Genomic DNA, 17,330 nt, shown 5'->3' with positions numbered 1-17,330 from the left:
GCTCTTGCCGCGTGCTATTGTTGAAGGACCCTCCCCGCTTCAGATTTACCAACAGCATGAATCAAGAAAAGTTAGCCAAACTTCAGGCTCAGGTCCAGATAGGGGGCAAGGGTACAGCTCGCAGAAAGAAGAAGGTGGTACATAGAACAGCTACAGCTGACGACAAAAAACTTCAGAGTTCTCTAAAAAAACTGGCTGTGAATAACATAGCTGGTATTGAAGAGGTGAACATGATTAAAGATGATGGGACAGTTATCCATTTCAACAATCCCAAAGTCCAAGCTTCCCTTTCTGCTAACACCTTTGCAATTACTGGTCATGCAGAAGCCAAACCAATCACAGAAACGCTTCCTGGAATATTAAGTCAGCTTGGTGCTGACAGCTTAACAAGTCTTAGGAAGTTAGCTGAACAGTTCCCTCGGCAAGTGTTGGAGAGCAAAGCACCAAAACCAGAAGACATTGATGAGGAGGAGGATGATGTTCCAGATCTCGTAGAAAATTTTGATGAGGCACAAAGAATGAAGCTAACTAAAAAATTTTTTCTGGTGTTTGGAAGCTGGCATGGACTAGATTTAACAAATCAGCTATGTGGTTCCAAAGTTTTACAGACATGGAGAACATCAACTGTTACTAGTTCAGTAATATAAATATTTTGTATATTAATAATGCTGTTTGTTCAGCATTTTTCGGTCATTTGATTTTGCATTTTGCACTTCCTCCCAGGATCTATTCTTTTGGTCAAAATACGAAGTATTGGTGCAGTTTGAGGGTGTTTTGGTGTTTGATTCTCAGTTTTTTGTTTTGTTTTTTGTTGGAGTATTTTTGGTGTGTGTATGTGTATGTATGTGTGTGGGTATGTGTGTATACAGCGGAGAGCAAACTGGAAAACAGTTCTATTTATCCTCCTTCTTCCCCCAGTAGAAATAAAACAAATCTTTACATTTGTTACTTTTTATTTTTTTCTAATAAGGCAGAGAATTAATGAAAAGTGAGTATCTTGGATTTCAGATCTGAGGAGATTTTACCCTTGGAAGTGTGGTCAATTTGCTTGGTTAACATATTTGTCATACATTTCTCTGGGTTTAAAATGTCTTGAGATATTTTGCCACCAGCTCCATGTTGGCATAGTGGATAGCATATCTTTGGTGTGGTTGCCTTAGATTCACTTACCTAGTCAGACCCAGAAGATTTTCTTCTAGCTTTCTTCCTAAATGCCTTTTTCCCTCTCCCTTTGGTCTCCCAGTGGCCTGGTCAGCCTTTGGTAATGCTCTTCCTCATCTTCTACCTAGCCTGAGAAGGATGTTCTCCATATAGAGTTAAGTGAGTGCCTAATCCCCTCTTTCTGTAAGACATTTTCCCCCATCTTGAGGAACAACAACTCCATCTTCAACTTTTTATTTCCCCGTTAATTTTATAGTTTGGTAGATTTCAAACTGGAATAGCTAGCATGTGCTTGCTAAATAATTTTATGCCAGCCTTATCCTGTATACTGGCTGTTCTTAATAGCAAGTGCAAAAATACCTGTTTCCAGCAAGGTTAAAATGAGGAATGTTCTTTTGAGTCAGAACAAGATAGGCCATAGACTCATTCCCCAGCACAAAATGTCATTCTATGAAATGGTACTGGCCCCAGGAGGATTTCTTCAACCACTCTCCTACTATTGGCCTTGAACCTACCTCTGGATTGGATCTTACTGTTGTAGCTGCTCACAGCATCCTCCTGCATGCTTAGAGTAATGCTTTTGGGGGGACACTGGTAAAATACAGTATTTATTTTTTCACCTCCTTTCAGAAGACTTGGAGGTAAGTTGCATTCATTAATTCAAGATTCCCTCTTGCTGTCTGATGATAAAAGCTTGCATTTTGCCATATCAGCATTTGTTATAGCCAATATTTAAGGATAAGATTTAGAAAACCTGTCATTTCCTGGCCTACCAGCAAACTAACTGTGGCTTAACCTTGTAGCGTATCAGCTTTTGTTTCAAGCTGGATATCTTTATTTGATATCTAAAGTGCAAGACCAACAACATATCAAGAGATCTATAGACAAGAAGGCAAAGCTCTTGTATTTTTTTCATCCAGACACTTCAATTTATTTTATAAATTTCTTCATTTTTCCTGTTCTGTTTTATATAATATATGGACTTAACTACAAAATAAAGTAACAGTAATAAAATTTTAAAAAAGGATAATAAAAAAAAGAAAAAAAAAAAGAAAATAAGGGGATGAAGAACCACCTATCATGCTAATGGTCAACAAAAGACAGCCAGAGTAGCCATACTTATATCACACAATCTAGACTTTAATATAAAGACTGTATCAACAGATGCAGAAGGGCATTATATCATAATCAAGGGGTCTATCCACCAAGAAGACCTAACAATTGTAAACATTTATGCGCCAAATGTGGCAGCACCCAAATATATAAACCAATTAATCACAAACATAAAGAAACTCATTGATATTAATACCATAATAGTAGGAGACTTCAACACCCCACTCACAGCAATGGAAAGATCATCTAATCAAAAAATCAACAAGGAAACAATGGCTTTGAATGACACACTGTACCAGATGGACTTAACAGATATATTCAGAACATTTCGTCCTAAAGCAGCAGGATATACATTCTTCTCCACTGCACATGGAACATTCTCCAGAATAGACCACATACTGGGACAAAAATCAGCCCTCAGCAAGTACAAAAAGATCGAGATCATATCATGCATAGTTTCAGACCACAACGCTATGAAACTCAAAATCAACCACAAGAAAAAAATTGGAAAGGTAACAAATATTTGGAGACTGAGGAACATCCTACTAAAGAATGAATGGGCTAACCAAGAAGTTAAAGAGGAAATTAAAAAGCACATGGAAGCCAATGAAAATGATAACACCACAACCCAAAACCTCTGGGATTCAGCAAAGGCGGTCATAAGAGGAAAGTATATAGCAATCCAGGCCTTCCTAAAGAAGGAAGAAAGATCTCAGATACACAACCTAACCTTACGCCTTAAGGAGCTGGAAAAAGAACAGCAAATAAAACCCCAAACCAGCAGAAGACAGGAAATAATAAAGATTAGAGCAGAAATTAATGCTATCGAAACCATAAAAACAGTAGAACAGATTAATGAAACCGGAAGCTGGCTCTCTGAAAGAATTCACGAAATTGATAAACCACTAGCCAGTTTGATCAAGAAGAAAAAGGAAAGGACCCAAATAAATAAAATCAAGAATGAAAGAGGAGAGATCACAACCAACACAGCAGAAATAAAAACAATAATAAGAGAATATTATGAGCAATTATATGCCAATAAAATGGGCAATCTGGAAGAAATGGACAAATTCCTAGAAACATATACACTACCAAAACTGAAACAGGAAGAAATAGAAAATTTGAGCAGACCCACAACCAGTAAGGAAATCGAAATAGTAATCAAAAATCTGCCATAAAACAAGAGTCCAGGGCCAGATGGCTTTCCAGGGGAATTCTACCAGACATTTAAAGAAGAGTTAATACCTATTCTCTTGACGATGTTCCAAAAAATAGAAATGGAAGGAAGACTTCCAAACTCTTTCTGTGAAGCCAGCATTACCTTGATCCCAAAACCAGACAGAGATCCTACTAAAAAGGAGAACTAGGGGCGCCTGGGTGGCTCAGTCGGTTGAGCGTCCGACTTCGGCTTAGGTCATGATCTCACGTTCCGTGAGTTCAAGCCCCGCGTCGGGCTCTGTGCTGACAGCTCAGAGCCTGGAGCCTGTTTCAGATTCTGTGTCTCCCTCTCTCTGACCCTCCCCCGTTCATGCTCTGTCTCTCTCTGTCTCAAAAATAAATAAACGTTTAAAAAAATTTTTTTTTAAAAAAGGAGAACTATAGACCAATTTCCCTGATGAATATGGATGCAAAAATCCTCAACAAGATATTAGCCAACAGGATCCAACAATACATTACAAAAATCATTCACCACGACCAAGTGGGATTTATACCTGGGATGCAGGGCTGGTTCAACATCCGTAAAACAATTAACGTGATTCATCACATCAATAAAGCAAAGGACAAGAACCATATGATCCTCTCAATAGATACAGAGAAAACATTTGACAAAATACAGCATCTTTTCTTGATAAAAACTCTCAAGAAAGTAGGGATAGAAGGAGCATACCTCAAGATCATAAAAGCCATATATGAATGACCCAACGCTAATACCATATTCAATGGGGAAAAACTGAGAGCTTTCCCCCTAAGGTCAGGAACAAGACAGGGATGTCCACCCTCGCCACTGTTATTCAACATAATATTAGAAGTCTTAGCCTCTGCAATCAGACAACACAAAGAAATAAAAGGCATCCAAATCAGCCAGGAAGAGGTCAAACTTTCACTCTTCACAGATGACATGATACTCTATATGGAAAACCCAAAAGATTCCACAAAAAAACTGCTAAAACTGATTCTTGAATTCAGCAAAGTTGCAGGATATAAAATCAATGCACAGAAATCGGTTGCATTCCTGTACACCAACAATAAAGTGACAGAAAGAGAAATCAAGGAATCGATCCCACTTACATTTGCACCAAAAACCATAAAATACCTAAAAATAAATCTAACCAAAGAGGTGAAAAATCTATACACTGAAAACTATAGAAAGCTTATGAAGGAAATTGAGGAAGACACAAAAAAAAGGAAAAAGATTCCATGCTCCTGGACAGGAAGAACAAATATTGTTAAAATGTCGATACTACCCAAAGCAATCTACATATTCAATGCAATCCCTATCAAAATAACACCAGCATTTTTCACAGAGCTAGAACAAATAATCCTAAAATGTGTATGGAACCAGAAAAGACCCCGAATAGCCAAAGCAATCTGGAAAAAGAAAACCCAAGCAGAAGGCATCACATCATAATCCCAGACTTCAAGCTATACTACAAAGCTGTAATCATCAAGATAGTATGGTACTGGCACAAGAACAGACACTTAGATCAAGGGAACAGAATAGAGAACCCAGAAATGGACCCACAAACATATGGCCAACTAATCTTTGACAAAGCAGGGAAGACTATCCAATGGAATAAAGAAAGTCTCTTCAGCAAGTGGTGCTGGGAAAACTGGACAGCAACACGCAGAATGAACCCGGACCACTTTCTTACACCATACACAAAAATAAACTCAAAATGGATGAAAGACCTCAATGTAAGACAGCAAGCCACCAAAATCCTCAAGGAGAAAGCAGGTAAAAACCTCTTTGACTTCGGCCGCAGCAACTTCTTATTCAACACGTCTCCAGAGGCAAGGGAAACAAAAGCAAAAATGAACTACTGGGACCTCATCAAAATAAAAACCTTCTGCACAGTGAAGGAAACAATCATCAAAACTAAAAGGCAACGAATAGAATGGGAGAAGATAGTTGCAAATTACATATCAGATAAAGGGTTAGTATCCAAAATCTACAAAGAACTTATCAAACTAAATACCCAGACAACGTATAATCTAGTGAAGAAATGGGCAAAAGACATGAATAGACACTTCTCCAAAGAAGACATCCAGATGGCCAACTGACACATGAAAAAATGCTCCACACCACTTGTCATCAGGGAAATACAAATCAAAACCACAATGAAATACCACCTTACACCTGTCAGAATGGCTAACATTAACAACTCGGGCAACAACAGATGTTGGCGAGGATGCGGAGAAAGAGGATCCCTTTTGCATTGTCGGTGGGAATGCAAGCTGGTGCGGCCACTCTGGAAAACAGCATGGAGGTTCCTCAAAAAACTAAAAATAGAACTACCCTATGACCCAGCAATTGCACTACTAAGCATTCATCTAAGGGATACAGGTATGCTGTTTTGAAGGGACACATGCCCCCCCATGTTTATAGCAGCACTATCAACAATAGCCAAAGTATGGAAAGAGCCCAAATGTCCATCGATGGATGCATGGATAAATAAGATGTGGTATACACACACACACACACACACACACACAATGGAGTATTACCCGGCAATCAAAAAGAATGAAATCTTGCCATTTTCAACTACGTGGATGGAACTGGAGGGTATTATGCTAGGTGAAATTAGTCAGAGAAAGACAAAAATCATATGACTTCACTCATGTGAGGACTTTAAGAGACAAAACAGATGAACATAAGGGAAGGGAAACAAAAATAATATAAACACAGGGAGGGGGACAAAACAGAAGAGATACATAAATATGGAGAACAAACTGAGGGTTCCTGGAGGGGTTGTGGAAGGGGGGATGGGCAAAATGGGTCAGGGGCACTAAGGAATCTACTCCTGAAATCATTGTTGCACTAGATGCTAACTAATTTGGATGTAAATTTTAAAAAATTAAAAATAAAATTAAAAAAAAAAGACAAGGAACAACAAGTGTTGGGGAGGATGTGGAGAAAAAGGAACCCTCAGTCATGCACTGTTGGTGAGACCACAAAGTGGTACAGCCACTGTGGAAAACAGTATAAAGTTTTCTCCAAAAATTAAAAACTATGATCCAATAATTCCACTATTGGGTATTTGCCCAGGGAAAATGAAAACATTAATTTGAAAAGATACCTGCACCCCTGTATTTATTTTTTTTACACTAGCCAAGTTTACATTTACACTAGCCATTTTTACACTAGCCAAGACATGGAAGCCACCCAAGTGTCCATCAATAGACGAATGGATAAAGAAAATGTGGTGTATATACACAATGGAATATTACACAGTCATAAAAAGGGATGCGATCATGCCACTTGAGACAACATGGCTGAACATGGAGAGCATTATGCTAAGTGAAATAAGTGAGACTGAGAAAGACAAATGCCATATGCTTCCACTCATAATGGAATCTAAAAAAATAAATGAATAAACCCACAAAAAGCAGAATCAGAGCTGTCAAACAGAACAAACTGATGATTGCCAGAGGGGAGGGGAGTGAGGGACGGGCAAAATGGGTGAAGAGGAGAAGATACAGGCCTCCAGTTATGGAATGAGTAAGTCACAGGAATACAAAGCAGAGCTCAAGGAGGACGGTCAACGATACTGTAATAGCAAATGTAATGGCACAGATTCTGGGTCTCCCTCTCTCTCTATCCCTCCCCCGCTTGTGCTCTCTATCTCTCAAAAATAAATAAACTTAAAAAAATAATATTTACTTAATATCAAAGTAGTTCCCCACAATTACTTATTAATTACGAGGGGGAAACAGTAACTTGACCGTGGACGAGCCTGGTGGTTACCACCTGTCTTAGTCCATTTGGGCTACTATAACAAAATACCATAAACTGGGTAGCTTACAAACAATAAACACTTACTTCTCACCGTTCTGGAGGCTGAGAAGTCTAAGTTCATGGCTCTGGCCAACTGGGTGTCTGGCGCGGGCCTGCTTCCTCCTAGATGGCCTTCTCACCATACACCCCCAAGGCAGAAAGGGCACGGGAGCTCTCTACGGCTTCTTTTACAAGGGCACTAATCCCAATCATGATGGCTCTACCCTCGTTACCTAATCACATCCCAAAGACCCTACCTCCCGATACCATTACCTCAGGGGATAGGATTTCAACATATGGACCTGGGGGAGACACAGTCAGACCGGTAACACTACCTAAACCAAGAAGTCAAGGCTGACAGAAGCAATATTGACACAAACTGACATCATGTGCCCCTTGATATGACTTGTGTTATTCTTGCTGATGGAACCATTTGGAAATAGCAGAAAATGCAAATTTAGAGGCAAAATGACAGGGCCATATTCTTCAAATATTCTGAAGTCCAAAAACAAAGGCAAAGAGAACCTGAGGAACTGTTCCAGACTAAAGGAGATTAAGGAGGCATGTCAACCGAATGCAATGTGTATCCTAGATTGGATCAAGGACCCAGAAAAAAGAAACTCTGAAGAACACTATTTGGGCAGTTGAATTTGAATATAAACTGTAATTTAGATAATAGTATTTTTTTCAGTGGTACATTTTCTGGTTTTGATAATCATACTGTGACTAGGTACGGAATGTCCTTGTTCTTAGGAAATACAACCTGAAGTATTTAGGAGTAAATAAACATGGTGTCCTCATTACTCTCAAATGGTTCATGGGAGAGAGACAGAGCGATAGAGTAAATGTGCCTCACAGACTGCCTACATGAGGGAGCATCTCTCAGCAAGCAGCGTACCTGGTCAACCAGTTTGTGTAGATGATGAAGTGGCCTCAGGTGAAAATATGTATAGATTAAATTGGGCAGTGGTCAATGGGTAGCCATGTGTCAGGGACCTGGAAGGACAAGGACTGGGAGATCAGGGATGAGTGGTTCTGTACCGAGGCACGTGGATGGATATACGGGGATGAGTACAAATGGGCAGCACAGAAGTGGCACCGAACAACGGAGTAGACAAGATAACCACCAGTGAACATTGGCCAGCCATTGTCACCACCCACTCCAGAACTTCCAAGGTGGACATATGAATGGGATGGTCATAGTGGCAAAGACAGAAGGTATATATGAGCCTTCTTAAGAAGCATGAACTCCTGGGGCGCCTGGGTGGCTCAGTCGGTTAAGCCGCCGACTTCGGCTCAGGTCATGATCTCACGGTCCGTGAGTTCGAGCCCCGCGTCGGGCTCTGCGCTGACGGCTCAGAGCCTGGAGCCTGTTTCAGATTCTGTGTCTCCCTCTCTCTCTGACCTTCCCCCGTTCATGCTCTGTCTCTCTCTGTCTCAAAAATGAATAAACGTTAAATAAAAAGAAGCATGAACTCCTACTTAAGAAGTCCAATCTAGTATGGAACACCCAACTTATTTGCCATACAGACCAACGCTGTATGGCACAATTTCTTGAAGAGACCTAATGGCCACTTGGTGGCAAGTTGACTGTATTGGGCCCTCTCATCTTAGAAGGGCCAACAGTTCATCCTCACAGGGATAGGTACTTATGCAGACGTGAGTTTGCCTTTCCTACTTGTGAAACTTCAGCCAGCACCACTATCTGTGGGCTTACAGAATTCCTGACCCACAGGCCTGATATCTACACAGCACAGCATCTGACAAGACTACCCCCTTATAGCAAAGGGTGTGAAGGAATGGACCAATGACCACGGGATCCACTGGTCACTGACATACCATACCAGGCAGAGGTAGCCAGAACAGCCTTCTAAAGATGCAGCTGAAGTGTCAGCTTAGAAGAAACACTCTGAAAAGAGAGAGCTAACCTTGGTATAGTGTATTTGTTAAATCACAGACCTCTCTATGGTGCTTCACCCCAATAGTAAAGATACATGAATCCAGGAACCTAGAGTTGGAAGCAGAGTGGTCTCAATTACCTTTACTCCTAATGACCCACTGAGGGACTTATGCTTTCTGGCCCTTCAACTCGGGGCTCTGTAAGGCTGGAGGTCCTGTTTTCCAAAGCGGGTACACTCTTTCCCAGGGACACAGCAAGGTTCCCAGTGAAATACAAGTCAGTGCCGACTCCAGAGCACTTTGCATTCCTTGTGCCCAGGGACCAGAAAGTGAGAGGAAGAGTCACAATCCTGGCAAGGGTAATGGACCCCAGTGTTCTGGAGGAGACAGGGTGGTTTTTACAAATGGCGGCAGGGAAGAATTACATGCGTACCCCGGGTGATCCCCGCGGGTACCTCCTATTACTCCCTTGCCCCATTGTAACTGTGGATGGAGAAATACAGAAATCCTAGAGAAAGTCTCATACCGCTTAAGAACAAAGGTCTGGGACCCAACCAGGTAAGGACCAAGAGCCTCAGATGAAACAACAGAGGGCCAGGTAAATTTGGAACGAATAGTGCATGAGGGAGAGGATGAGTGCCAACTGTGTCCCGAAGACCAACTGATTGCAGTTGCAGTCCACCCCACTAACTACCTTCTTCTGAGCTCTCTCTCAGAAAGAAATGTCCATGGCAACCATGCAGAAGCTTCTCCACAAACCTGTGCGGAGACGTTTATCTGTGTGACCCCGAAGGTTGGGTCGTGGTGGCCGTAAGAATGTGCCTCACGGGCCTCCTGCTACAGGGAACCTAATAAACCAACTACCTCAGCTGCTACGCTCTTACATCTATGGGAGGTTGTTGTACCAAGGCCACGTCCCCCACTGGCCACTACCCAACAATGACTTATGGGAATGAGGGAGCAGAACTCCTTTGTCAACTGACTTTGGCTCAAAGACTCCCTGAAGGCAAGGAATTTCTCAGACCAGACAGCAACTCGAGCTTTTCTCCTTGTCTCCTTCATTCGGAGTCAGAATTGCATGGCAGTCCGATGACACTCTCAGACTCTCCAAGATCCCTCCTTATTTCCTTTCATGCAGGCATTTCCCTTAATAAAATTCTTGCACATTTAATCCTTCATTGGCATCTGCTTTTCAGAGGATCTGGACTAACACGAGGGAGAATGTACGTAACTGGTAAGTCTTGGAAAAGGGTACATAGGAGTTATTTTACTGTTATTGCAATCCTTCTCTAAGTTTGAAATTATATCTTTTTTTTTAACGTTTATTTATTTTTGAGACAGAGAGAGACAGAGCATGAACGGGGGAGGGACAGAGAGAGAGGGAGACACAGAATCCGAAGCAGGCTCCAGGCTCTGAGCCATCAGCCCAGAGCCCGACGCGGGGCTCGAACTCACGGACCGCGAGATCGTGACCTGAGTTGAAGTCGGACGCTTAACCGACTGAGCCACCCAGGCGCCCCATAAGTTTGAAATTATATCAAAACAGAAAGTTAAAAACAACTGACCCCGTGTGTTTAAAGGCACTTAGAATTTTTTAAAAGTCAATCAAATATGGACCCATTGTTTGCTCATAGATGAGAAAAGTTCAAACATGACTACAATACTCATACCATAGAAACACATTTTGTCATTTTCCCCACCTGAATTTTAGAATTTGACTTCCGAGTACCCACCTTTATGTTACCGTCCTTAAATGAAAGGTTTCTATCTACCTTCTTCCTGCAGTTAAACCCATATGAGTTTCCCAGTGTCAGCACTGGGGCTGAAAGCCCGCACCCTCTTTCATACTACTGACAAAGGAGGCAGCTTTTACTCGGAATTTATCTAGCCACACGCCCAGACCCGTAGCCCTCTTCTTTCTTCTGTGAGCAAATGCTTGCTGATGTTGACACACTGGTCCCCTTTCCCCTCTCTGCTGGTCGGTTTCTGCAGTGTTATCATTTCCAGGGGATATGTGCAATAAACAGAGGGCCCTATCGGCTGTTTCCTCCCACTAGGATATTTGCCTATTGTCAGCGCTGCCCTGGGATGGCTGCGTTGGCGGTAAGAAAGATGGGGTATTTGGGGGCACCAGGGTGGCTCAGTCGGTTAAGCGACCGACTCTTGATCTCAGCTCAAGTCACGATGTCACGGTTCGTGGGATTGACCCTGCATCGGGCTCTGTGCTGACAGCTCAGAGTCTGCTTGGGATTCTCTCTCTCTCTGTCTCTCCGTCTCTCTCTCTCTCTCAAATAAATAAATAAACTTTAAGAAAAGAAAGATGGGGTTTATATTCCTGCTCCAACTCAAATAAAGAAAAAGTCTACAGAGACAGTCTTTAAATTTATATGGACCTTTTAGGGGCACCTGCTGGCTCAGTTGGTAGACCATGTGCGTCTTGATCTTGGGTTTGAGCCTCATGTTGGGTGTAGATATTACTTAAAAATAAAATCTTTAGGGGCGCCTGGGTGGCTCAGTCAGTTAAGCGTCCAACTCTCGATTTCGGCTCCGGTCATGATTTCACGGTTCATGGGATCGAGCTCCGTGGTGGGATTGAGCCCCGTGTAGGGCTCTGTGCTGACGGCTCGGAGCCTGCTTGGGATTCTCTCTCTCTGCACCCCCTCCACTCGTGCTCTCTCTCTCTCAAAATAAATAAATATTTTTTCAATAAATAAATAAAAATAAAATAAACATAAATAAAATAAAACCTTCAGTTCTTTGACTAAGCATTAAACACGTGTACAGAACAAGGGTCTGAGGGTCCCCTGGAGAGAAAAAGAGACCTCGGAGACCATCTTGCCCACTGTCTTCATTTTACCTACGGAGAAAGCGAGACACATGATGGGGCTGTCACTTGACCACGGGGGCAGAGCTGGGATTAAAATCCAGGTCCCCAGATTTCTCAAACTAGTCCTCATTCAACTGCCTCATAATGTCTCCCTGCTGGCAACTTGTAAAACTTTAATTTGCGACAACAGTCTCATCGTATCCTTATTAATGAAAGTAGGATGTACGTACATACGTACAAACAAACGTAGTTACTGACAAAAATGTCCTGCACTGAAAGAAAACTCAGAAAGCACGGGGGAAACATAAACCCTAATGTCACTGTTCTATCTAACACAGCGTCTTGGTTTATGGTTTACAAGTGGCATCATTTCAACTGGCACATTCCCCATTCTTACGCTCTCTTTTTCTTAAAGATTTTATTTTTAAGTAATTTTTACGCCCAACGTGGGGCTCGAACTCGTGACCCCGAGAGCAAGAGTCACATGCTCCACCGACGGAGCCAGCCAGGCAACCACACCGTCTCTTTTTCTTAAAGTAGTTCATTCTGTCTGCCTTCATTACCGGTTTAAGCCCACACCGTCAGACGCTTTGAACATACCTGCATTGCAACTCATTATATTTTTTAATGGATCATTTAAAATCCATGCCTTCACGGTGTAAGCAAACTTCAAAGTTTGGTGAAGACAGCTACGGAAGGACATATATTATTAAAACGCAGTTATAAAAGACCACAGGTCCACATCCTAACCCTTTAGACAACGACGTTCATCCACTTTCTCGCTATTGAAAGTGAGACTTCGGACCCAGCTGTTATCATCGCTGGAAGGATAGATTTTGCTCTGATGCCTTAAGGATTCAATTTAAGCCTTCGGAAATATACGTCATTCAGATAGGGATGAAATCATTTTCTTTTCCTCAAATGTATTTATTTTTCAATTTTAAAATCGGCTCCCACTTTAAGCAAACTCAAATCAAAAGCTGAACTTGCACAGCAGTACATGTGAACGGTCTGAGTTGCAAAGCATGACATTTTTACATGGTACGTGAGAGCTGTGTGTGAAAGTCAACCTCAACTGGAGGAAAACTGTGACTTGTTTTAGAAGCAAACTGTATTCAGAAGGAAAAGAAACTTCAGACAGAAGCCTCCGCACCTTTGTCTCCACAAAGCTGGAAGGAACCTGAGGAGACCACAGAGTGAGGCCGCCTCTTGGCCTCCCCCCCGAGGCTCCCGTTCTAATCCCCACTAAGGCACCTGTTTTGTCACACGGGCTCCGGTCGATAATGAGAGCGTGTCAGGCACTTGACACGTGATGAGAAAGAGCTTTCTGGACAAGAAAGCCTTCCGGGTGCCCCTTACACCGCACAGTTTTGGTCCTTCCCACTTTCTTTGCTGTTACCCATCGACGAATTTCTGTGTCTGTTCGAGCTTCGAGACTTGCTGAGCATGGTCAGGATTTGGAAAGGCACTTTGAGATGTCTGACACAATTTATAAGCTACCTGGAATCATTCACAGGCCGTTCTACACTTTTTCAAAATAGCTATTTCAGTAAGACTTGTGTAAAGCTTCAAGGTCATCTCAAATTGCATTAGGCTGTGCTTAGGAAACCAGGCGGCAGCCATCAACTTGCAGTGTTTTTCATTGCCTGACAATTCAGCTTTGGTTGTTTGTTTATTGATTTGCAGGTAGGGTAACTGGCCGTTGTTGAGCATGAAATTAAAAACATGTTACAAAGCAATCAGGCCTATTTCACTCGTTAGCACTATGTCTGACCTTCCGATCCACATTCCTAATAAAAAAAAAAGTGAGCCAGAAAAAAAAAGATCTAACCAGTTTCTCAAAACCTGTTTTGAATGAATGGATGATATTAGGGCTTAATTAAAGTGTGTTAACCAAATTCCCTCCCCCCCCCCAATTCCTAGCCGATTTCTCTATTTTTTTTCTCTCTCTTTAAAAAAAATTTTTTTTTAATGTTTATTTATTTTTGAGACAGACAGAGTGTGAGCCGGGGAGGGGCAGAGAGAGAGGGAGACACAGAGAGGGAGGCACAGGGTCCAGCGTGGGCCTCAAACCCACCAACCACGAGATCATGACCTGAACCAAAGTCAGATGTCCAACCGACTGAGACACCCGGGTGCCTCTCTCTCTCTCTCTCTCTCTCTCTCTCTCTCTCTCTCTCTTTAAGAGTTTGTTTTTAAGTAGTCTCTACACCCAACGTGTGGCTCGAACCCACAACCCCAAGATCGAGACTTGCACACTCTACCGACTGAGCCAGCCAGGCATCTCTCTGGCTGATTTCTCTTCAGCATACTCAACAGGAAAAGAGAAATATATTTTAAGGAAAACATATTCAATTAAAGCACAAAGTTAGCAGACCTCCAATGATGGACAGCACAGTGAAGTGAGAGCAAAATTCTCTCTAGTCTATTCAGCAGAAGTCTGCAGTCTCCAACCTGGTTCTGCCCTGCCTTGGTCAAATCATTTCCAATCTCTAGGTCTGTTTTCTCTTCCTAATCCCTTTCATCTTCAAAAGTCTAGGGGCGTCTGGGTGGCTCAGTCGGTTGAGCATCCGACTTCAGCCCAGGTCATGATCTCGCGGTCCGTGGGTTCGAGCCCCGCGTTGGGCTCCGTGCTGACAGCTCAGAGCCTGGAGCCTGTTTCAGATTCTGTGTCTCCCTCTCTCTCTGACCCTCCCCTGTTCATGCTCTGTCTCTCTCTGTCTCAAAAATAAATAATCATTAAAAAAATTTTTTTTAAAAAAGTCTATGTGCTGATTGATGTTAAAGGGAAAACTATTCTTTACTTTTTTTAATATTTATTTATTTTTGAGAGAGAGAAGGAAAGAGAGAATCCCAAGCAGGATCCCCGCTGTCAGCACAGAGCCCAACACAGCACTCGATCTCACAAACCGTGAGATGGTGACCTGAGCCAAAGTCGGACGCTTAACCGACTGAGCCACCCAGGCACCCCGGGAAAACTATTTTTTAAATTTCCAACTTCTAGGATATCAGATGTATTAAAAATATATATAAAATTTTCAAAACCAGGGTTGGTGTTCATCTTAAATGTAAAATTTGACCATCTCTAGGTGGTGTTTGTTTGTTCGTGTTTCCAATTTTTTTAAACAGCGAACATACACAGCGAAGGAAACTATCAACAAAATGAAAAGACAACCTACCAACCTAGCAAATGGAAAAAGATATTTGTAAATGACATACCCAATAAGGGGTTAATATCCAAAATACATAAAGAACTCACAACAAGTCAACACCGAGAAAACAATCTGATGAATATGTCACGGGAATAAAGGGCACCGCATAGGGAATACAGTCAATGATATCGTAATAGTGTTTTATGGTGGCAGATAGTAGCTTATGGTAAACACAGCATAACATAGAGAAGTTGAATCTCTATGTCATACACCCGGAAGTAATGTAACATTATGCGTCCACTATACTCGAATAAAAAAAATTTAATGGGCAGAGGCCCTGAATACACACTTTTCCAAAAAATACACATAGATGGCCAACAGACACAGGAAAAGAGGCTCAACATCACTAACCTGAGGGAAATGCGAATCAAAACCACAGTGTGATAACACCGCACACAAGTCAGAATGGCTGGCCCCAAAAGGACAAGGAATAACAAGCATGGGCAAAGATGTGGAGGAAAAGGAACCCTAATGCACTGTTGGTGAGGATGCAAATTGGTGCAGCCACTGCGGAAAACAGTATGATGTTTCCTCCGAAAATTAAAAAGAGACATACCATATGATCCAGGAATCCTGCTTCTGAGTATTTACCTGAAGAAAACAAAACCACTAATTCAAAAGGATGTATTTACCCCTGTGTTTATTACAGCATTATTTTTTTTAATTTTTTTAATGTTTATTTTTGAGAGAAAGACAGAGTGTGAGTGAGGGAGGGGCAGAGAGAGGAGACACAGAATCCAAAGCAGGCTCCAGGCTCTGAGCTGTCAGCCCAGAGCCCGACGTGGGGCTCAAACTCACGAACTTCGAGATCATGACCTGAGCCGAAGTCGGACGCCCCACCAACTGAGTCACCCTGGAGGCCCTATTACGGCCTTATTTTTTTTTTTTATTTTTTTTTTAATGTTTATTTATTTTTGGGACAGAGAGAGACAGAGCATGAACGGGGGAGGGGCAGAGAGAGAGGGAGACACAGAATCGGAAACAGGCTCCAGGCTCTGAGCCATCAGCCCAGAGCTTGACGCCGGGCTCGAACTCACGGACCGCGAGATCGTGACCTGGCTGAAGTCGGACGCTTAACCGACTGCGCCACCCAGGCGCCCCGAGGAAACCTTTTTAGACAGAAAGGGGAGACTGAGATCAGAGTCCAATGGGAGTAAGTTGCCCAAATGAAACAGCTCCTAAAGTAGCTGATCATGAATCCCATGGTTCCTTCCCACTTACATCCAGACCTTCATTTGTTATCCAAGTCTGAAGTCCAAACACTGATGATTTTGACGCTGATCACGATGATGAACTTCCAACCCCCCCACCATTTTACAAAGAAACCACTACTTAGACACTTTAGTTAACTTCTTGAAGGCTTCACCCTAATAATTGGTAGAGCTTGGGTCGTCTGTGTTTTTCTAAGTTGTTACACTTACGGACATACATTTGTTTATCATATTTCCTTATCATCCTTTTAGTACCTGTGGACTTTGTAGTGATACAACTTTTCTCATTCCTGCTATTGATCATTTGTGCTATTACCGTGATATACTATACTTCTACGTAGATTATAAATCCACGGAAAGTCCGCCCGCCTCTCCCTGGGGTCCCCCCTCTGCGCCCTGTGGCCTGGAAACTGCCTCAAGGTAGTGGGATGGGACACTGTAGCATTTACCTTGTTTCCCATCTCGGAATCTTTGAGACTGTTTGTGGCCTAACGTCTTATGTCTTGAGACCATTGTTTCATGTCTTTCTTTTCATTGTTTCACACTGAGTGTAAATCCAGCCCCTATTGACTCCATCTTGATTGGAACTCCGGAAGGAGCTTTCTGGGTCCAGTTGGGGAGCCTGCTCTGTCTCAGGTCAGTCTCTGAGGCAAGGAGACAAGCCAAAGACTGTAGGAGATAGGTCAATGACGGTAACACGAGCTAACGGTCACTCTTCAGACCATAGCCTGCTCGTGGCAGGTGGACAGTATTAGCCAGCATTCTTGCAGATTGTACGTAAACTGGGATTCAGAGAGAGAGAGTAGGTTGACTAATTTTCAGCTTTCCCAAGAGGCTAATTTGGCTCATTGCTGATTATCTAATAAAAACGAATCCCTATAGCTTTTGTGGCTTTTTAAAAACGACACGTA

The 17,330-nt window shown here is 42.4% G+C and overlaps 1 protein-coding gene across 1 annotated transcript; it reads left to right on the top strand.

The window, feature by feature from the left end:
• Positions 1–767, top strand: LOC122477221 (transcription factor BTF3 homolog 4-like). Its single transcript, XM_043570093.1, has one exon. It carries the CDS (start codon positions 57–59, stop codon positions 645–647), a length of 591 nt encoding a protein of 196 aa, XP_043426028.1. The 5' UTR covers positions 1–56; the 3' UTR covers positions 648–767.
• Positions 768–17,330: the final 16,563 nt, after the last annotated feature.

This window comes from Prionailurus bengalensis, chromosome X (assembly GCF_016509475.1).
Source record: "Prionailurus bengalensis isolate Pbe53 chromosome X, Fcat_Pben_1.1_paternal_pri, whole genome shotgun sequence".
In the NCBI taxonomy this organism is placed as follows: domain Eukaryota; kingdom Metazoa; phylum Chordata; class Mammalia; order Carnivora; family Felidae; genus Prionailurus; species Prionailurus bengalensis.
This window is presented reverse-complemented; position numbering and strand designations above follow the sequence as displayed.

Coding starts and splice junctions, on each gene's coding strand:
- LOC122477221 (XM_043570093.1), top strand. CDS start 57: ATGAATCAAGAAAAGTTAGCCAAACTTCAGGCTCAGGTCCAGATAGGG.